The sequence below is a fragment of the Schistocerca serialis genome, chromosome 9 (genome assembly GCF_023864345.2).
Source record: "Schistocerca serialis cubense isolate TAMUIC-IGC-003099 chromosome 9, iqSchSeri2.2, whole genome shotgun sequence".
Taxonomy (NCBI): Eukaryota; Metazoa; Arthropoda; class Insecta; order Orthoptera; family Acrididae; genus Schistocerca; species Schistocerca serialis.
Window position 1 is genome coordinate 388520044 of NC_064646.1, and position 23926 is coordinate 388543969.

The window sequence follows — 23926 nt, forward strand, 5'->3', positions numbered from 1 at the left end:
TCGGGTTTGCTTTACATTTATTAGTTTTGAAGTTAATTACATAAATGAATGAATCAACTCAATACTACAGGCAACATTGTAAAAACTGTACAAAAAACATTGATATTTATCTTTATTAAAGAGATCAACATGTGAAAACAGATTACAAAATAATAATATGTTTGATAACAAAGCATTTATTATTTTACATTTTAATATTATTGCATTTAGCACACTTGTTACAGACCTTTGAAAGGAACTATTTTTTTTCATTTTCTGCCTGATTTTTTGTTCTTCGATTTTCTGATTTTGGTCATGGATATATTTTCTAATACTGAAATAAATTTTCCTGATGCTTTCCTTCAACCAGGTTCTGTGATTATCTTCTACAGCAGTCGAGAAGTAGTGGTCATTTTACACAGCAGGTCATGCTTGATGTATAAATACGTCGATGAACTAATTGGCTAACATTACTCTTCAGTCTGCGTTTTAAGGTGGTCTTAAAAATCGATTTACAAATCTTACAAATGTAGTTAACATACGAAGATGGCTGCACCCCCCCCTCGACGGTTTTTAATTGACACCAAACTGTTAGATTATTTTAAAGGGCTGTTCTTACTGTCCATGGTGATAGCCCTTAAATATGCTTCACATTTTATTTTCCAATCTAGGCTTCGCGCAACGTAGCCTGCAATGTATTCGACAACATCCAATACAAAAGTTGAAAAACTGGTTCCACTATTGCAAGAAAGTCGTCTTCATTGCTTTCTGTTGTAGTTTCAGAATCTAACAGCACTGCTTTTAGCACAGATAAAATAAATTTATCTTCACTGCTTAATTTACTGTTTGTGCCTAGTCCAAGAAGATCGATTTTGTCAAGTGGTGTTGCTTTTCCACTATTAGCATTGCTGTCATGAAGCTGTTTATGTGTGATTATTTTCATGGCAAGTGGCAGAACATATAGGCACTTGGGTTATCGTCATTGACTCCTCTCCTCCTGATTTAACGGAACAGTCGTTCGAAGAAACTTTCTTCTTTTACACATGGGTATGTACTTCAGTAATTTCTTATGTTGTTACGTCTCTCACATATTGCGTATGCTACTCATAACAACAAGAATACCCATTAAACCATTTTTCCGGGAGCCACTGCGCTCAAATCTATCAGTTCTCTTTCAGGCATTGGATGTAATTATCTGCCTTCTCTAACGTGAGAAAAGCCTCAGCTTCATTTCTTTCGTTGCTGGCTTGTTTCAAATATCTTTCTCTAATGCTTCTTGAGTTCATAATGTCAAGTAAGTTATTAAAAATTGTGGATTCGACTTTACGTCATCGTCTTCAAACGCGTTTATGTTCTTTACTTTACAATATTTCAAAGCATCCACAACTCTTCTACTTAACAGTTGAACTGTCGACTTAAGTTTCGTTTTTTTTATTCTTGAACCATAGATGTTTTTTTAATTCGTTTTTTCGATTTCTTGTAGCTGCAATAATTTTTGAAAAAATTCCAGTCGATCGCTCTGCCATTCCAGTCCATTACGCCCTCGTTGTCATGCAAAGAATTTTGCACTAACTTTAGTATGTGAAGAGAAAGCTTACACAGCTGTTATCCGGATCTGGTACAAACCGCCCCCTTGAAGAATACTGACATGGTGAGATTCAGTTGTTAAATGTGTCAACAGTTGTTTCGGGTCTTTCAAATCACAATCAAACCTTTCAAAAGAAGAAAAATTCGATGATGTACCATCGCAAGTGATTGGGGGGACTTTGATGTTCATATTTGATGGACGCTGCAAGCACTGAAATGTCAGCGAATAAATCCGATCACCGGTGCGTAGCCTATAGGTAGTTTCCGCAACCAATTGACATATTTTATGTGTAACACTTCACTGGCTATCGGAGCTACATCATTATTTCCGCATCCTAGATCGATGTACCATACAACTTTTTTTTTTCATTCCAGCCAATAAGCTATCAAATGGCTATTGCATTTACCATCAAATTGCACACCAAACCATGTTTATTTTTCTACTTTTCTTTGAGCACTTGGCAAACTTCTGACGCATTGTTTTACTGATCCTCCTCTTCAGTTTGTACATAGATACTAGCTAATATGGGACTCGTGATCATCATGAGTAGCTGAAATGAGACAACATGAATTAGTATGATTATAAGCTGTATAACGTATTACAAATATACAGGAACTAATCCATGGTTCGGCATTTTTATATATATATATATTTTTTTTAAGTATACTACTCAGCCTCTGCTCGTGGATGAAGAAGACAAGTCCGGAAAGTCTGAAGTACTGTTCTGTTTACACTTGTTATTAGTACGTTTGCTTCTAAATTTCCCGTATTATGAGACGGACCCCGTCCGCCATCTTGCTCACAAGGAAAGGAGAAAAATAGTGTTGACAGGTGTCTTTCAATAACAGGATTTAAAATTGTATACTGCGCAGGATGTTAAAGAGAGTAGACACTGGAATTCTTCTATGGCTACTTACCAGTCGCCATTCGTCTTCCAAAATATTGAGTGTACTCAATACTCCACGCGGCTGCTACAGTCGCAGGTTCGAATCCTGCCTCGGGCATGGATGTGTGTGATGTCCTTAGGTTAGTAAAGTTGACGTAGTCTAGGGGATTGATGGTCTCAGTTGTGAAGTCCCATAGTGCTTAAAGCCATCTGAACCATTTGAACTCCGTACTCCGAGATTCGGACCCCACCCCCTAGCCCCTACAAACAATAGCATGGGCGCCCTTGGATGTTGATAGCTGTAAATGTGGTAGATGTCCTGAACCTATCGATGGACCGGCATCCTTCCTCGAACGTCTTCGAAAACGATAATCGTCAATCTTCTCTTAAATGGGCACTGCAAATAGGATTGTGATTCGATGGTTTTGCAGTTCTCCCTCCTGATTACTCTAACCAATTTTTCTTTCATTTCTGAATATTGAGGAAACAGCTGGAAATTTTTTTTATTCCCTCTATCCTCCCCCCAAACACACACACACACACACACACACACATTATATATATATATATATATATATATATATATATATATATATATATATATATATATATATATATAAAGCTGGATAATGTCGATACAAAGTAACAGAAGCATACAAAGCACAACTACTGTCTCAAACGTTCCCGAAAGCCACTGTTTACTTCTATGCTCTGTGGATAGAAAAGCCAAATTTATGAAATGAAGTACCCACTACAGTGCAGACTCTTGTGATTGTTAATAAAAATTTCAACTTCAGGGCTCAGGTTCCTCGCACAGTATTTCCTATGTAAATGCGTCACTAAACTACCACACAGGTGACTGCAGCTTTCTGTCTCAATACAAATTTACATTCTTTAGGAGTTCAAAAAAGAATGCATGAAGTTCCACTTTTTATTCAAAGAACACTATACACCTTCCGACCAATGCACAAGAAGTAAAAGTTGAAATTAGAAAAAAGTCTTCATTAATTTCATGAAAAATACATCTAGAGATTAAAATTTATGGGTATCCTACATGAAATTACAAATTTCTTATACCTCCGTGCCATAAAAATAATCGACCCTGCCAGGATTCGAACCTGGAATCTTCTGATCCGTAGTCAGACGCGTTATCCATTGCGCCACAGGGCCACGTGGTCTAGGAATATCATTTACCGCTATTAGTAGAGCCATGAATATTAGCATACTTTTATTTCTACGTGGCACGTTTGTATTTCTGCTCGTCGCTGGTTTCATTATTCACACAACACGAAATGCATATGTTGGGTCTGACTTCACGCACGAACAGCGATGCTCGCACACAAGATGGCGGCTTCACTTTCCGCGAAGCTCAACTAACGATCGTAACGTTTTATCAGGGCGTTGATGGTGAGGATACAACATTTTGTACACTGTAATTAAACAGTTCACTTGTAACAACGAAGGAAAAACGACCGTTAATATAATAGTAATTCAATGAACAACTGAGCTCGGTCACGCACGTCACTAGACTTCCAGGAGCCTGAGGAAACGCTGAGGCCGTAGCTCCAGTGGCGCAATCGGTTAGCGCACGGTACTTATAAGACAGTGGTCGTGAGCAATGCCGGGGTTGTGAGTTCGAGCCTCACCTGGAGCATACTTTTATTTCGGCTTGTCATAACTCACTACTCATGAACCAACAGTTTCATTAATTTGATACATTATGCAGATCCTAACTGTTGAAAAGTGCGTTCACTTCCTTTTAGGGCAAATTGTCATTTTTACACTAACAGAAAGCTTGTACCTGTATCTCATTTTCTCATAACTGCAACTACAATTGCTTCTCTGGAATAAGGTATGTTCATGGTATCCGAAAGGAGGACAAAAACGTGGATTTGTTAATTTATTGTATTTATAGAAGTTGAAATACATAAGAAGTTTCTTGTTGTGGCCATTTTCGCAGTACTTTTACGTAGACTGTAGTTTTATTTTCCAGAACGCAAAAGATGTTTTTCACGTAAAATTACTGCAAATTAGAAGAATATACTAACACTGAACTGTTCACAACTGACTGCATGAACTACTACTTTTGGCACTAAATAAGCTTCGGAACTAAACTGCACACATGCGGCTAAATAACTACCACTCACGCAAAGGCGGAAATGGTTATAAAAGAAAGATTCTCAACTTTATTGGCAAAGTGATTGAGATGCCCTATACAAATATGGGTTACTAACTTGAATATAATGAATTATTAACTCGAACGTAGATCTATATGTCGGTATTAATAGCAGTCCTCAGAATTTTTATTTCTTATGTTTTCATGTGTGTGTAGATACGAAAACCACGTAACGCTACTACACTACGATTAAAATAACTTTCTAATCGACGTATTTGCCAGTCAAGTTGTAGGAGCCAAGCACACATCTTACCAAGTCTCCACCCGCTAACTTTGTTACCTTTCTTGTCAGTAGAGTACCGGTACTTGCGAAACTTTACCAAGCAAGGCAGATCCCCCAGCGTGCAGGAAGGAGACTATCGCCTAATACACAACTATTTTAAACGAGCTATGTAACACTTTCCGGATAATGGATTGTCTGCATTATCCGTTGGTTTTGGATCGGACCACTTGGCCGTAACTATAATCCACTTCCGAAAGACGACTTGAGACGGAGGGATAAAAACACCTTGAGAATTAATTTTATTATTGCAGTTATGTATAGGAGTATGACTAAGAAAGGACTATAAACTTTGGGAAACACCGGGAAGCATGAAAATGCAGTTATCATACAAAATACTGAACTGTGTCTCGCAGAGGATAAGAAGAAATAAGTTAAAGAACAGTTGAGTGCAGCTTGTGGAAAATGGGGGGAAAAAGCTCTGGGGCGAGTATGTCGGCGAACCCAGTACGTTTCACAGAAGCACTAAAATGATCAAAGGTACGGAATGTTCATTCTGAGATGTGTCATTCATACACAGTAATGTAATCCGGTTGAACTGCTGGAGAGTATAAATAGATGGGGGGGAGGGGGGGGGGAGGCGGATATGCGGCTGTTCACAACAGGAAAACCAGTTGATTCAAATCAGAAATACGATATGAACCACAATTTCTATTAATACAATTCCAATATATGAGGTAGAACTAAATGTAGGTGGCTAGGTCATCAAGCAGTCATCGGTGTTGCGTACTGCAGGAAAGTTAGTAGGAAGATACTTCTCAAAAATGTTACTGGATTCTGATGACAATACATTGCAAGCCTTTTCACTGATATGTCACAATTTAAGATAATCGAATAAAACAAAACACCAGAAAGCATGAGAAAGTGGGCCACGTTTTTTTCAAACAATGAAGTATATCATTGTTTCATTTTTCCAATATAAGGGTTTTTTTTTGTTTGTTTTCTTTTTTCTAAGAAAAGCAACACAAAAATTTTTGCCGCACATATATAGGCCATGGAAAAAACAGAAGAAAATTTTGTCTGAAATAGAGGCAGTAATCTGCAGATTGTTGAAGCTTCCGTTGTGACTTTTTGGCGTATTGCGTGTTTACTTTATAAAGTTGTTCGGCTGGCATTATGTTTAATGATTTTCTTCCTGACATTTCTCCTGCACGAGTGGCTGGCATTGTCAAAGAGTCACCTTTTGCAAGCGGCAGAGTGGCGTCGAGCCGGTGGTCCTAGATTACAATTATACTAACTGCGCCAACTTCAGGGGAACTTCCAAGGCCATTACAGGTGTGGTTCTCCCCCTGTTACCAGCAAAATTTGTTCGCTGCAGCACGGGAATTCAGGATCCGTTTCTCTTGAGGGTTTCTTCATCAAGCTATTGTCACGTTTATGAATTTAAATGGCTTGCCTGGCGCTGATTGTCCGGCCATTCGAACATTAACACCAAGACCATCGAACACACACTATTAAGCATATCCATTACGAGTATTTTAGGACCCATGACTTAGTTGAATGTCAATAAGTGACAAAACTGCAAATAGTCATTTTTTTGAATAATTATGTTTTTTTGATAAACCGGTTTTCGAACCTTTTCATGTTCATCTTCAGATGATGTAACCTCCAGAAACTATCTGCAGATGAACCTGAAAAGGTTCGAAAACTGTTTCGTTGAATCAAATAATTACTCAAAAAAGTGATTGGTTATGTAACTTATTTAAAAACGGTATTGGAGGCTGGCTGAGATCGAGAAATAGGTCGTGGCGAAGCACGTGCTTTGTAAGACCAAACGGGATATAAAATCGACCAGGAGCGCATGTTCTCGCTGTGAAGAAGAGCTACCACGTTCCTTTGTGCGGCAATGCCATTCACAGGCATGACGCCAGTCTTATCAAGAAAGAAGAAAGCCTAAAGATAAACGGATCCTGCCTATCCGTGATGCAGTGAACGACCGCTGCATTAAAATGGGGACAACCACAAAGATAATGACTAGGGATGTGCAAGTTCATCAACGAACTAGCTCAAATGAACTGCTTCGGGAAAGGAACTGTTCGGAGCGATCTTCCCTCCTCGCTTCCCCTACCCACAGGAAGTTAGGATGCGCATGAAAGAAGCGCTCCTTCCGTGATAATGAGTACAGGCCTCTCCCAGGACCTAAGCGTTCCAAGCACTGGACTAAGGATGCCGGTTATCGCTGAAACAACCAGTTTACGTCTACATTGTTTTTTCCCACCATGCTAGTTTAACCTGGCTGTTAAAGCCGTTCAAAATAACCTGTTTTTTATCCCTATAATTTCCTGTGATATAGAATCGAACAAAAACTGAAAAAATTTGGTTCTCTCAATGTCAACAAACATTGAATCAAAATATTGAATTAAGTTGGCAAATAAAAGAAAGTTAGTCGTCCACCGTTCGCTGCTTTTCCCGAAAAGTGGTACGTGGTTGAATACTATATAAAAAAAACACCAGTATTCTCCTATTGATTCCATTTTTCCTTTTAACTCTGCTCAAAAATTATGCTGTAATCGGGAACCATACCACTATTTGGGTATTACGAATGGGCAGTGCTAAACGTTGAAAACAGATATTCAAGAACTCTGTTTTTCGTGTTAATTTGTCAGTTTTCAAGGCCTACAAGCAGGTAAAAGCATGTTACGTATACGTAGGCAGTGTATGAGCTACTTTCTGTTTCTACTGTGTACTATGAACGAATCAATGTTAGGTTTTTATTACTGTTAACGTAATTTCCTTCCTCTTGTTATTTCATAGAAATGGCAGTCAAACCTTTAATATTTTAAATCAAATTAAGCATTGTACTACATTGCTACGTCACTCCGTGGGGGTTGGTATCATTCTGCAATACAATGGATGTCCGGCGACGGCAGCGAGAAACTACTGCACAGACCAAGTGGGCAAGTCCCCCTAAATAAGGGGACCACACCCTGCCTATCCAACCCATGTTGATTATTTGACCCATTTCTGAAAAAACTATTTGATGCAGGACCTTAATATTTTTAGTGTATGTTACATGATGCTAATAGAGTCAACTGTACTAAAATCTACTTTATCCATTTTATACTTCTTAAGGACTACTTTTTTAAATTTATTAACAAAAAATATTAAGTTTTTTCTGCAGAAAATATTTGTGAACTTTCTGATGGGGAAATATTAATGAATGTAGTACCAGAGGTGGCTTTTTATGTTATGCAGAGTCTCTGAAAATTTCATTCATTTATCTATGATAGTTTCTGATATAATGGGGCATATGTACTGAAAATTTTAGTTTGCGGGAAACTGACTTTAAAGAAAAACCTTTTGAAATTTGTTACTTACAGTTTAATTAAAACTGTCCTGCTGCATATGATGGCCCTTCTTTGGCCTCTAGCATGTCTTACAGCTTCTATTTCACCTTCCTGCATGTTTGTCTTGCCTTCTTGCCCATATTACTTGCAGGTCTGCATCGGCTACCCTCACTTTATCGCAATGTTGCAGCCCAGTGATCATATTTTCACCAGGATTAATGCCCAGCTTTTTCAGTACCTAATACTTTCCAATATTACCACAATTGAATGTAATAACAGCATCATGAACTCCTAGTTTCATTCTATGCATGCCTACAAATACAGCTTTAGGGTGGCGGTTCCAAATTGTGCTGTTGAAACATTCATTTGGGTTCTGTGTCTGCCCATGCAGACATTTCCTTAGAAGTTCAGGATGAGCCACGTCTCTGAAAATAGGTTTAATTGCTGTAATAACAGCAGCAGGAAGAGAATGCTGGTGAGAATAAGATTTTGCAGTTGCCTGAGCCCTATTGTATTTGCATCACCTATTTTCTCCTGATGGAAACAATCCATGACATGGCTCATCGTCAGTCGAGGACTTACGGAAAAACATGGCCCAAACATCTCTCTTCATTGCCTCCGGAGTTTATTTCTCCTAATTGCCTGCCCATAGTATACCTGCAAGTTTTCTATAACAACTACTCGCAATCACACTTGAACAAAACTAACCACGTGTTTGAAAGCGTGTTGTTTACAAACAGCAGAAACGAAAGAATACCGACCGTTGCATTCCAAGGATAGCCAACACACTCGGGAGTAAAAAAAATTCCTAACGTGCAATGTAGGGGATATAAAGATCTAAAATATATGCAGAAAAGTGGTCGTGTCGCACAAACACACGTGGTAGGAAAATGTTCTTTAAATGCTCGAAATTTTTTTTTTCAGCAAAATCTTTTTCAGAGTGCTTAAGCAATGACACGCAGCAAGAGGAAATAGTATCTCACCGCCGTTTTACCAGTTGTTCTGCCATATGTCTGTTGCTCGTTTCTGTCGGCAGTGTTACTGAACTAGCACTGATCGCTTATCCCATTTTCTATAATAACGCAATCTTTCAAACACATGCAAGTTTTACAAATAAAATTACTCCTCTCTAAGAAACGTTTACTAAAAAACGAAAATTTCAATTTTCCGCTGCTGTCATGGCTAATCGATATTTCAGTTTCTACTCGGTTGGTAATAAAAAATAAAACACCTGTTACAACACGGACCAAACAAATACCGAAAAATACCGGTTTTAAGAACTACAGTAAAATGCAGGTACCGGTTTTTCCCATCCTTAGCTGGACTCCAACGGTTAACTGTGCGAACAGCTTCTGATCGGAAGACCTAAACTTTTACGACAGTCCACTTAGTTGCTCTGCCTCCTTTGCCGTCCTCTCCTTCCCTGATCCTGAGTACATCCCTCATGTCGCACATACTAGCAACAGCTACACATGGCACGAAGTCTTCCGATTTCTACTAACAAGTATGGAACAGAACTATGGGGCTCGCAGGTCATGAAAACATGAAAAACCAGTAGATATTCTCTATTATTACACTTTTATATTTCGAATCAATTATAATAGGTATGTCATTGTTTCCTGCCATTGCTCCTGGTTAACCGTAGCTCAAGAATACTTTCCTGCACAGCGTATGCTTCTCAACGGTTTATCATAGTTCAGACAGTCGTGGAACTCACTGCAACTAACATGCCTAAAATTATATTCTAGGCTCTACACTCACGTTCAAATTCATCCCTGTTACGTGTAAAAAGGGAATACTTTTCTTGTAATTCTTTAGTAAACTTGCACTTTCTTTTAGACGTATTAGCATTAGTGGCTTATGAAACACCAGTAACTCACTGAAAACGACGTTACTGTTAACCTGCGCTGGGTGATGGGCAGTGCAGCGAAAGAACGTCTTACTCAGCGCTCACAACACAGTGCTTTCACTTAGTTCCCTTTACCTACCACGTCAAAAATTGCACATGATAGCAACAAAAAATGGTTCAAATGGCTCTGAGCACTATGGGACTTCACATCTGTGGTCACAGTCCCCTAGAACTTAGAACTACTTACACATAACTAACCTAAGGACATCACACACATCCATGCCCGAGGCAGGATTCGAACCTGCGACCGTAGCAGCCGCGCGGTTCCGGACTGCGCGCCTAGAACCGCTAGACCACCGCGGCCGGCGATAGCAACAAGGATTAGTGGAAGAGCAGTATAAAAACACACGCACTGTGTTTGTTCCTAAGAATCATTAAGCTTTTGTAGACTAATTTTGCTTTCTGATTTAACAGTTCACGGATTTTCTAAGTGCTCTTACTTATTCGTCCTTCGATATTAATAATTAACTATGTGGTTCACTTGAAGTAGTTCATCGAACTATTACAATAAGAATTAGATCTAGGTGCTCAGATGTTACCATTACAGCAACAGGCTCGACTGCAGTGCTACACCAACAAAGGTCGGCGAATCTTTTGACAATTCCAACCGGATAAATGTTAGAAAATCACTAAACAAACCTTGGCCGAAGATCCCTAGATGGAAGCCAACAGGCAATCTGTGCTGCCAATTTAACCGATTTTTCGTCAGACCTAACGATTCAAGATCATGGTTAAAGAGGAAATTTTCTTTAACGGCTGACGAACTTAACGGAAACTACGTTCTTTCTTGCTGAAAATTCCGCCTTCAGCTGCACTTTCAACGTAAAATACTGTTGGTTGGTTGGTTTGGGGAAGGAGACCAGACAGCGTGGTCATCGGTCTCATCGGATTAGGGAAGGATTGGGAAGGAAGTCAGCCGTGCCCTTTCAGAGGAACCATCCCGGCATTTGCCTGGAGTGATTTAGGGAAATCACGGAAAACCTAAATCAGGATGGCCGGACGCGGGATTGAACCGTCGTCCTCCCGTAAAATACTGTTATATTTTAAGGTTTCTCACGATAGTGCTGTGGTTTTGTACTAAATACAAGAACGCAGTTAATTTGTCTATTTGCAATACTGCAGAGTGCAAATAGTCTGCCGCCAATTTCATGATCGAGCAGACTTGTTCGACAGTACTCTAACCGAGCAACAATCTCACAAGCGTTCAGTGGTCGCGTCTTTAAACAGAACATAGTGAAGTCACAGCTTACAGTTTTTCGTGTCTTAGCTGCGTTATCTGTTAAAAATGCCTGATGTATGATTTGACGGCACGTTTCGCAATAAGAGGCTCTAAGATGAACTACTTAAAGACTGGATTGTTAGAACACGATAGTTTGGTGAATAGTTTCCGGAGTACAAATTTTGTCACTGTATAGTGAGTAGCAATAACAAATATTTATATCTTAACGCCTAAGTAATTACACAAAAGCATGTTAAGAACTGCAAATTGTCAAAATCAATGCGCCTAAAAGTTATTGGTTATTGGCATTTTAGTAATACATTACACCAAGATATTAAAGAAATTAAAAATTTTATTTTTAAAGCTCCCAACATTAACCGAATGTACTGCAGACGGTATTGTTTAGCCACTTAAGGTCACCTTGGAGTAATTTCATTTGGGCTGCAAAATTATTATTAGCTATCGAAACATTCAATGGCTGTGTTATGATCGAAGTAAGTAATGATGTACATGCAAAACTAAAGACATCGCACGACTCGCTCTTGTTCTATGCTTGTGCACTCCACTCAGGTTGCTGGCTCCCAAGCCTCAAAAGGGACCTTACCGGGAATTTTGTATTTTATGTTTTCCGAGACAGTTTCGCTGCATCGGCAGACTGACTACGAAGAACTCTACAGAACGAATAATGAAGGTCACGACCAGTTAAAAATCGCTAGAGCCTATGAATCTCGTGGCTGATGATTTTAAATCCGTGGAATGAACTAAAGACATTTACAAATACCTACCTTGAAACTATACTGCTAAATTAGTATATAATTTGTACAAAGGTGGAAGCAATATGGCTTTATTTTCATTTTTGTGCCCTATATTAGAAGAGGTGCATCAAACCAGTCTCAGGACTGAAGACCACAACAACAACAACAACATATTAGAAGAGCTGCAAAGAATCAACAAAAAGTTTGAAGACAAAAATGCTGATCCAAGTAAATTAGATTTATCAACATTAATCGGGGTTTTGGCCTCTAAAGTGGCCATACGTCGTCCAAACATTGACCCCGTACGAGTTAAGTATTGAAAATTACTTGGACGCAGAATCCTACCTTTGGTTCGGATTCGTATCAATGGTAAAATGGTGAAATTACAGTTATCTTTGAGCTTTTCATGTGTTCTTTCGATTATCTGCTAAAAATAACTTACATCAATTTGCTAACTTATAAAAATTTACCGAAGGTCACGAAGAACCTGTAACTCCTCTGGTATTCCATTTTCAGTATTCAAGTAACGAAATATCGCTTTTAGAATTGCAAATGAACACAAACTTTACAGTGTGGTGAGAGGTAGAGTATGAAAACGCAACTCGCAAACATCCCTTCAAGGAATTGTATGGTTTTTGTTTTTCCACTTTATTACCTTATTACAATGCTGAAGTCTATAGGTTTTTTTTTACTGTAATGTATGTAATAAAAATCTAAACTTAAAAATATAGTGAAGATAAAGATGGTAGTGTAATTTTAAATATACTGCTAGTGCCAAAAGGAAGAGGCTAAGGATGCAACAGTGTAAAAGTTATAAGCTTTCGACATCTACAGCTACCACTGACAACCAAGATTCCAGTACTTAAAGAGACGATTTAGATATAGCTGTATAACGTTTGAGGTTATATGTGAGATGAAATAAAATCAGTAAAAATTTGTATTTTCTGCTATTTTATCCTGACAGATTTTATTGGCGGAAAATATTTTAACGGATTTTTGACGGTAACTTCCAGCATGGTTAACGGAATGTTAAAATTGCAGACAATACGTGAAAGTGCTTTTTATCTACGGTACATGGCAGTAACGAGTCAGTTTCTCGTACAGTTTTAGGGAAGAAATAAGAGACGAGAAAAGAGGCCATGTATATTCAGGTCTAAATAAAATGATCAGGTAGTCATCTATGATTATTTGTAGTTAAGGCTGCTCATCAGAAGTTGCCGTGCATCATAGCCCAGCTTCATAGGGAAGCCCGGAGTACAGGTTGTTGAGTTGGAACCGACTGACAGAGCTTTTATCAATCCACAACATGTAATGGACGTTTTACTAAATGAGCATCCACGACCACTGCAATCTCATTTTTGAATTTTTTTCTCCCAACGAGTTGCCAGCAAATGCCAAAATACTAAAAACGTTAATGAGGAAAGTATTCAGATCTATTTAGAACTTACCTACGTGCCAGTCAAATGCCCGCGTAGCATTAGTAATTTTGTGTTTAATAAACATTGGTTTTTAAGTGGCTCAGTTATTTCATGAGAACTCGTCCGTCGTCTCCTCCTCAACCATGCATAAAATATGAGTTGGTTCTCCGGCCCCCTCAGCTCCGAACCTGGGGCCACAAAATATTTTTATTGTTATTGCAAACGTCTTGTGAGCTTTTGGTGGTACAACAGTTGCGCTTTCGAATATATTTCATATTTCGCGGTTACAGTCAAATTGTCATTCGACACAATTCACGTCAGTGTATGCGCAATTACGCAGCCATAAGAATAATTTTCAGTAATTTAAAATGTTACTTTTGTTGCTGACGACAGCAGTCTTAGATATTCTCATCTGAATTACCACAATCAGTCGCAGCAACCTGTTGTTCTGTTACTGCGCAACAAACAGTTGACACCACATTCGTTATCTTCACAATCACTCAAGAACAGCACTTCTCCGGTTACAGGTTGCCAGGCCCTTGAAAATTCGGCCCGTAGATACGGTGAAGATGAAATAATAATAATAATAAAACAGATGGCTAATATTCCTGTAACTCTGCGTTCGAGAATTCAGCGAGAAGGAACAAACACTTAAAATTCAATGTTCTACGTACTGAGGAGTACGGATTTAGCCGTGGATCATTATATGTATTCATATCCGAGGCGTGATGAGAGGTTATTTCGAATCACGTGTATGCTAAGTAACTGGTGATATTAGAGTGAAATTAAGCTTAGAGAAAAGCTATTCTCTAAAAACAATTGTTCCACTTTAGGGCAAGTCATTTCTAATTAACACGCATACTGATGTGCACGTCATGAATTCAATAATATGTCCCGACAAAATAATATGCGTCACTTTTCCGTCTGACTCCACCTCATTGCTGGCATCTATCTCAGTTCAGATGATCGAACATCGTCTGAAGACAGTTCGCATCTATAAGGCCGGTATTACACTATCAAATTTCTTCTGTCAAAGACTTGATCAAAGATGTGATCAAATATTCCGTCAAATAAATTTGACAAAAATCTTTGACGTAGCGCTAGAAGGGGTATTACACTGTCATTTTCCGTCAAAGTTCAAGATGGCTGACAACTTGTTATGAACCGCAGCAGTTGTACCACAATTGCACTGTGTGCATATGCGGAAGAGAAGCGGGGGAAAAAAAAGGAAACATACCTGGGTGAAGCCGTGGGTTTTACGACGACACGATAAAAGCATTCAACAAAACTTGTTACGTGAGCTTATAGTGGAATACGGTCAAGTCGTACATCAATTACTTAAGAATGGATGTCCTGAATGAAGTGTATCTTGATATCACAAAGCACAATATTCACTTAAGAACTGCTACATCTGCAGAAGACAGGCTCACTGTAACACTCCGATTCCTTGCTACAGGAGGTTGGGTTAGGTCTCCAATCTTCGTAATCTGTTTTTGTATTCAGCGTGCCTCACGTAAAGCGCCTCATCAGCTTCATACATCTCTATTAATTTTGTAGTTGTCGGCACACACCAATTGTATTTACTCGCAATGTTTTTAAAAACACTACAGACGACAGAATGCAGCGATGCTAGCACTCCATGTGGTAACATGTCACATTGCAGTGAACAGAAGACAAGCGACTTCTTTGATCAAATCTGTAGTGACGACAGACTTGCCAACACTACGCACACTAATTGAAAGAGGCGGCCAAGATGCACGCGCTAACTCACGCAGGCGGGCGTTAGGTCTGAAACAGGATACGTAATGAATGCTATAAAGAAAAGTACGTAGCTGCTGGAATACTTAACTTTAATCCATCCTTGTTGTACATCGCTCTTGACGATACAAGTGAGACTCTGTAGATACATGCAATGTAATGCTAATGGCACCCTGCTAGGTCGTAGCCATTGACTTAGCTGAAGGCTATTCTAACTATCTGCTCTGCAAATGAGCGATGCTTCGTCAGTGTGCATCGCTAGCTAAGTCGTCCGTACAACTGGGGCGAGTGCTAGTCCGTCTCTCGAGACCTGCCGTGTGGTGGCGCTCGGTCTGCGATCACTGGCAGTGGCGACACGCGGGTCCGACATGTACTAATGGACCGCGGCCGATTTAAAGCTACCACCTAGCAAGTGTGGTGTCTGGCAGTGACACCACAAAATCTACAGCGAGGCCCCAGATTTGATCAAATATTGGACGACATTTGACGAAGTTCCCTATTACACCATCAACTATCTTTGACAAAGAAATTGGACAAAGATATTTGACAAAGAAATTTGATAGTGTAATACCGGCCTAAGGAAGTTCCCACGGCTTATTTAGAATCGCTGCACTGTACTTCTGACATAGTTCTGCCACCTGGATAATGGTGGAGCTCTGAGGAACATTCCAGCTACGCTCTGAAAACGCAACGGCACAGACAGCACTGATTAAAAAAAACTGTCTGCAATCACGAACGTCACAGTTTTTTAAAAATATTTTTCGAGGAAGTATTTTATAAGCAATTCAAATAAAACTGTGCCATGTGCTTTCATATCCAACACAAAACAAGAGTACCGGAACACTACCATCGACTTTTACTTATTATGGGCTAGAAAACTAAGAGCTGAAAAAATTCGCCAAATAACACAAAACTGCACATCGTCTATCAAAAATGTCACAGGGTTTTGAGGGCAAAAAGGAACGGGAGTATAAACTTAACTCTTGCTAGCAAAAGTGTTCCATTTGAACACTGGCTTCCTTAATATTTATTTATTCATTTTCCCTTGACATGCACAATACTCTTACAATGGCGTTGTTAGGATGTAATATGTGAACAATTATTACAAGGCCATCCAAGTTTAACGCTTACAAATTAACACTGGGAAACTTACGTAATTTAAGTTTCGTTATGACTTATTTATTCTTTCCAGACTTGCGTAAAAATGCTATAGTTGAGAGTTATCGCTAAGCAAGCTCACTGCTTCCGTAAACAGTTGCAGGCGAGAGAAAATTTAGTGTACATACTATAACCCATTCACCCATTCACGTCTAGCATGGAATGATTACCAGCACTAATGAGATTGCCGCCGAAGGTATGAGCCAAAGCCCCTTGTGAATTATTGTCTTAATTAAATTTTAAAAGTCCAAATTCACAAATGAATATGGTTAAATGAAATGCGGGCAGTTGTGGAGTGTTGGCTCTAGAGCATTGCAAGAGTAAGATGTTGAAATGATTTCTTTCGTTTCCCCCCGTCTTACAATTACAGGTATATCTAAAACCAACCAACCTTGCTGTGCAGTAACCAGGCCGCTTTTTCCGCCGTGACACCCACAGCTGCACTACATCTCAGCAAATTTGGCAGCTGCAATGGAGTTTCCGATCGGTGGACAGCGTCCAATATTTCATGCACTACGCTTATCACTCCAGAAGTAAACTACTAGCTCCCTAGCGCACTACAGCTGCATCTGTCGCGCATTGATACACTGCCTCATTTTACTACGGGAGTCAGACGTCGCTTTTGAACACTGCCGCGCGCTTGTTCTTTACTCAATAAAGCCCCGCACGGTTCTGAAGTTAGCTGGTGTTGCTTGCTCAGCCAAAGAAGATGTAAAGAAAAAAGCAAACTAATACCTACACAAGTGGACATGCTGCCTCATGCGAACAGCGGAAATATTTCTTAGTGCAAAAATAAACTACATTAAAATGCCTAAAAAAATGTCCTATTCATTTTTTTTCTCTGCGGGTAATATTTTCCGTGTTACAAGGCCTGGAAAAATCGCAGATTACTAAAAGTAATAGTGTTTTAATAGCATAAAATTAGTGTTTACTGTTAAATGAATGGGATAAGAACACACATTAAATGTGAGTAACACATCTACACTCATGCTCATAAATTAAGGATAATGCTGATACATGGTGAAAGAACGCTCTGGTGGACGGTTTGCGAGTTTAAATCACCTCGGGGCCTGACCATGCGGCGCATTTGACCTGAGGTTGTCGCACGGTGGCGCTGGCAGCAGTCCACATACGCAGAGGTGGGTTTGTGCATGTCAGAACATGGTGCAGTGCAGACGTGGTAATGGTAACTCTGTGCTAAAGATGGCTCAAAGAACACATATTGATAACATTATGAGGGGCAGAATACTAGGTCGACTGCAGGCTGGTCAAACACAGCAGGTTGTAGCACGGGCTCTCCGTGTGCCACAAAGTGTGATCTCAAGATTACGGCAACGATTCCAGCAGACAGGAAACGTGTCCAGGCGCTACAATACGGGACGTCTACAGTGTACAACACCACAAGAAGGCCGATATCTCACCATCAGTGCCCACAGACGGCCACGGAGTACTGCAGGTAGCCTTGCTCGGGACCTTACCGCAGCCAGTGGAACAGCTGTTTCCAGACACGCATTCTACAGACGACTGAACAGACATGGTTTACTCGCCCAGAGACCTGCAAGGTGCATTCCACTGACCCCTGGTCACAGGAGAGACCGTAAAGCCTGGTGTCAAGAACACAGTACATGGTCACTGGAACAGTGGTCCCAGGTTATGTTCACGGACGAGTCCAGGCATAGACTGAACAGTGATTCCCGCGGGGTTTTCATCTGGCGTGAACCAGGAACCAGATACCAACACCTTAATGTCCTTGAATGGGACCTGCATGGAGGTCGTGGTTTGATGGTGTGGGGTGGGATCATGACTGGTGCACGTACACCCCTGCATGTCTTTGACAGAGGAATTGTAACAGGTCAGGTGTATCGGGACGTCATTTTGCACCAGTATGTCCCCCTTTTCAGGGGTGCAGTGGATCTCACCTTCCTCCTGATGTACGATAACGCTCGGCCCCACCGAGCTGCCATCGTGGAGGAGTACCTTGAAACAGAAGATATCAGGCGAATGGAGTGGCCTGCCTATTCTCCAGACCTAAACCCCGTCGAGCACGTCTGGAATGCTCTCGGTCGACGTATCGCTGCACGTCTTCAAACCCCTAGGACACTTCAGGAGCTCCGACAGGCACTGGTGCAGGAATGGGAGGCTATACCCCAGCAGCTGCTCGACCACCTGATCCAGAGTACGCCAACCCGTTGTGCGGCCTGTGTACGTGTGCATGGTGATCGTATCTCATATTGATGTCGGGGTACATGAGCAGGAAAGAGTGGCGTTTTGTAGCACATGTGTTTCGGGACGGTTTTCTCAACTTATCACCAATACTGTGGACTTACAGACCTGTGTCGTGTGTGTTCCCTATGTGCCTACGCTATTAGCGCCAGTTTTGTGTAGTGCTACGTTGTGTGGCACTGCATTCTGCAATTATCCTTATTTTATGAGTTTAGGTGCAGTAGAACCGTATTGAATGACAAATGGTGTTGTGGGGGTGTAACAGGGTGTAGGGGCCAGGGGGAAGGGTAGAAGCAGAAGGTAGGCTGCCGGATTCTGGTGACAGAATTTCCTCCTCTATAGATCTGCTGACTGAAGAGGTGATTCCCAACACAAGAAACCAGTACAGGGTATTTCACAAAGTTACACCGATCCTCAGTTTTGCATTTTTCAGTCGGCTACTCAAGCAGGCACCCCCTAACCGTTGCACGTTTTCGCAGACGCGACGCTGGAGGAGCTGAACCTGTCGGCGACGCAGCTGGAGCAGCTGGACGACGAGAGCCTGCTGGGGGAGTGGCCGCGCCTGCGCAGTCTGGCGCTGAGCGCCATGCCGCGCCTGCGCAGGCTGGGCCCACGCGCGCTCTCCTCCCTGACGCAGCTGGAGCAGTTCCTGTGCGCCTTCAACGGCCAGCTGCACGAAGTCCACCCACTCGCCACCGCCGGGCTCGAAAACCTGCGCTGGGTGAGGCCTGCTTCCGCCCGTTAATTACCATTATGTGGCTAACCTCGTCGTGACTGAATGGCGGCTCTGCATCTTGTGATAACTGTGTAGTCTCTCACTGTGAGACGTGTCTATTTTGTGATACGGGGTAATACGCTACAACAATTGCGGTTCCAGGGTTCGCTAACTTTACACCATTCAGGCACAAATGTCGCGTAAGTTCGAAGTTTTGTTAAAAATACAAGATGTAATGTAATCCGGCATTTTCTATGACATCTGCATGCAAAATTTCATTAGCTTTTCAGGGCAAAAAACCGAAAGCCTTATCTGCAGTAGTTTTTGAGATAGACGCGTTTTAACAGTGGGCTGCATTTTGAAAGTTCAGCCGGAATCGGTGTCTTCTGCAGTCCACTCAAATGTCGATATCTCCGAAACTATTAGACGTAGACACTTGAGGGTTACAGCACTGCAATCTGCAACATTTTGTTGTCAATTTGGCTGTAGTATTAATGAAATTCGCCAGCTTTGCACGATTCAGGCAATTCACAAATGTCACGCAAGTTCGAAGTTTTGTTAAAAATACAAGACGTAATGTAATACGGCATTTTCTATGACATCTGGACGCAAAATTTCATTAGCTTTTCAGGGCAAGTGTGTTCTTGTGTTCTTGTATTCACATTTTAAGCACAAACCTTGAATCCCCTTCAAAGTACTCTCCACTTGCACACATACAATTGTTTAATCTTTTATTTCATTTTCAAAACATTGTTTAAATTCATGTTTTATGATGCTATATAGCGCTCCCGTAATTTTTTTATTCACCTCAGCAAATCAGCAACAAGCTTTCCTTTCAGGTCACTTTTCGTTCTAGAAAACAAAAAAAGTCGCATGGGGCAAGGTCGGGTGGATATCGGGGGTTGGTAACAGGGGTCACACCATTATCGGTCAATATTTGTCGTACACACAGGGCTGTGTGGCGGCAGGGGCATTCTCATGCTTTGAATTATGCTCACGAGCATAGCACCAAGTTTCGTCACTTGCGATAATTTTTGAAAAAAAAAATTCGCATATTAATCATATGGCAAAATACTCTACTTTTTGTGTGCTGCCGTCATTTGCCTAAATCTTGTTTCGATACCTCGAACGGTTCATTTGATAAGTGGGATTTATAACTGTTTCTTTCTGACTTTTTCGCATATGAGGCAACATATGACCTAAAACGTACGAAATGCAAATTCATAGCGACCCTTATTTTTCGCTGCAAACTTTAAGAATTTCTTGCAGTAATACCGAAATATCACAATAACTATGAGAATTAACGAAATGATGTGCGGTTCATCATGAAGCTGACGAATTAACCTGTAAGATGAGCGAGAATCAGATGATTTTAGCGGATAGTTTCTTTACAGTCGTTTGAGAAAGATCGCAGATCGGCCAGCTTGCGAGGCATGCTGTTTACGCACTGAATCGAATTCTACCTGTTAACAACCGATTAATTATGCCTGTGCAGGCTACTTTCCACTCTGGTCAAAGCTGCACTGAGTAACTTTTGAAAAGAACGCGGGTTACAGAGGATAACTTCGAAGTTGCGTAACATCCCCTTAGAAAAATTTATAAATGACAGTGATGGAAAACTTCTGCGTTATTTGATTTTCAAACAACTGAACAAAACTGAACGTACTCAGACATTTCTCTCTTTACTTAATTTGATCAACACTAAACTGACACACTGTATTTTTTTTTAGCGTAACGCAATCTGACTTTCAATAATCCCTACAAAAGAATGACCCTGACTAACAATAACATATAGCTTTCATGAATCACTTACCTCACAAAAATCTTCGTTACTCAAACTACTGCAATATAGCGGGCGCCAATACTGCCAGCTCCCATACCCGGTGCCGGGGAGAGGGGGGGGGGGGGGGGGGGGGGGGAGTGGGGGGGCGGTTGGGGGGGGGGGGAAGGTAGGCGGGGGTGGAAGGGGGGGCAGCTGCGGCCACCTAGCTGTCAGGGAAAGGGCAAAGTATTGCATAATTACATATTTTTTTAAAGAAAATGATTTAAAAGACAGTATTACGTAGGTTTTAACAGGGTCAGAACTGGAACTATTTATGGCTAGTTACAAGTCACCACTCGTCATCCAAAATATTAAAAACACTCCACACGCCCTGGTTTAGAACCTCCCTCCCCCGACAGACTATCCTATGGATGTCCTTGCTGCCTAGTACCGACAAAGGAACGGCTGCGAATGAGAGAGGGACAAGAACAGAACGTGAAAAAGCCCATTCACTATACGTACATGCACCTCCAGTACAGACAGTAAATTGTAGGAAAAGCTTATTGTAAACATTAGAGCAACTGAATGCATGACCTCAACTGCCAACGGCACAGTTTCCGGCCGGTGTGGCCGTGCGGTTAAAGGCGCTTCAGTCTGGAACCGCGCGACCGCTACGGTCGCAGGTTCGAATCCTGCCTCGGGCATGGATGTGTGTGATGTCCTTAGGTTAGTTAGGTTTAATTAGTTCTAAGTTCTGGGCGACTGATGACCTCAGAAGTTAAGTCGCATATTGCTCAGAGCTATTCAACGGTACAGTTGCAGAAAGCCAAGGTCGCCTACATCTCAGGATGGACAGATTCACCGCCACCAAAAAAATTTCGGGTAACCGCCAGTGCTGAAAAAATGATGGTGTCCATGTTCTGGGACAGCGAGGGCGTAATCCTTACCCATTGCGTTCCAAAGGGCACTATGGTAACAGGTGCATCCTACGAAAATGTTTTGAAGAACAAATTCCTTCCTGCACTGCAACAAAAACGTCCGGGAAGGGCTGCGCGTGTGCTGTTTCACCAAGACAACGCACCCGCACATCGAGCTAACGTTACGCAACAGTTTCTTCATGATAACAACTTTGAAGTGATTCCTCATGCTCCCTACTCACCTGACCTGGCTCCTAGTGACTTTTGGCTTTTTCCAACAATGAAAGACACTCTCCGTGGACGCACATTCACCAGCCGTGCTGCTATTGCCTCAGCGATTTTCCAGTGGTCAAAACAGACTGCTAAAGAAGCCTTCGCCGCTGCCATGGAATCATGGCATCAGCGTTGTGAAAAATGTGTATGTCTGCAGGGCGATTACGTCGAGAAGTAACGCCAGTTTCATCGATTTCGGTTGAGTAGTTAGTTAGAAAAAAAATCGGAGGCCTTAGAACTTGAATGCACCTCGTACTTCATATATCCTACTGAGGAAAGAGGACGTACTGTTTGGCGTGGCATCAGAACCAAATGGCGTTCCTGTCTTCCGTTCACACACAGAGGAAAAGGTTAGGTTAAAGGCAAACTGGTATATTCTGTGATTCGTCCGCAATTGGATCACGCGTAATTTCGGTTTCCAGGGCACCAGCTCCGACTGCATTAAAGATAATAATTGCATATTTGATGAAGGAAGTGCACCGTCTAATGTTCCGTCGGCGCCGTCTTTATTAGAGACAGACCAAAAATTAAGTTTGGACAAGCAAAGAACAGGTACTCAACCACAGTCTTTGAGGAAACGAACCCAGTTTTCGCCAGGATTGATTGTGAGGAAACCTCAGGAAACTTAAATCAGGATGATCGGGATGGTATTTGAGCCCTTCTCACCCTGCAAATCATCACTTTCTGAAATCGTTGCCGATATCGTAAGGATCTCGTGCAGCACGACCACGAATCAGAGGCCGATTACTGTTTTAGAAATCCATCATAGCAGCAATCATAGCAATTGCGGGGGAAGCAAGTAGTACCAAAAGATACTGTAAAGTATCATGAATTAACATTCCACTCCACCTTGACCTGCAGACAAGGTGATATTAAATGATATCGAAGGCAAGGAAACGATTAGTATTTCGCAAATTAATGAAAGGGAAATTCAATGGAACGACGACGCCGGTATTAATGTACACTGATGGTAGCTTCATACGACCAACTTTGGAGTACGCGGCACTGGTATGGCAAACATCAAAAGCACACACACCAAAAAATTGTAGTACAGGACGGAGAATACCACGGATAGTCGTAAGAACTTGTCCTAGAACCAGCAGTGGAGATCTATACCAGCTGCCGGCCTCTGGTGGGCGAGCGGATCTAGGAGCTACAGTCTGGAACCGCGCGACCGCTACGGTCGCAGGTTCGAATCCTGCCTTGGGCATGGATGTGTGTGATGTCCTTAGGTTAGTTAGGTTTAAGTAGTTCTAAGTTCTAGGGGCTGATGACCTGAGATGTTAAGTCCCATAGTGCTCAGAGCCATTTGAACCATCTATACCAGCTAACCAATATTCAGCCCTTAGAACAAAGAATGTTACAATTAAAAGCTAACTATGGGCTACCAAGAATTTCTATGGAAACCAAAACAAAAGAATACATTTAAATTTTCCGAGATACAAGTACCTGTACCGTACAAGCGCTATCGCTAGAGCGATACAAACAATATATCGGGGATTGCACGATTTCGAAGGAATTCAACAATAGGAAAATATACTGCAGCATGTACAAGATCAAAATGAATGGCAGACGCTCCATCCATCGTCACCTTAGTTGGCGTGAGTAATGAGTGGATGGGCA

The 23926-nt window shown here is 41.3% G+C and overlaps 1 protein-coding gene and 2 non-coding genes across 3 annotated transcripts in view; 2 read left to right on the plus strand and 1 right to left on the minus strand.

Annotated features, from left to right (window-relative positions):
* The window catches only part of LOC126419634 (chondroadherin-like protein), a gene marked incomplete at its 3' end in the record, with an annotated part of 165106 nt that overhangs the window by 126780 nt on the left and 14400 nt on the right, over positions 1–23926 (plus strand). Inside the window, exon 6 of the mRNA XM_050086823.1 lies at positions 19116–19357. Coding sequence (XP_049942780.1) covers positions 19116–19357 — 242 coding nt within the window. The remainder of the gene's footprint in view (positions 1–19115; positions 19358–23926) is intronic.
* On the minus strand, positions 3551–3623 carry Trnar-acg (transfer RNA arginine (anticodon ACG)). The gene has a single exon. It is a non-coding gene; the product is annotated as a tRNA-Arg (tRNA).
* Positions 4016–4107, plus strand: Trnai-uau (transfer RNA isoleucine (anticodon UAU)). The gene is given in 2 exon segments: positions 4016–4053; positions 4072–4107. It is a non-coding gene; the product is annotated as a tRNA-Ile (tRNA).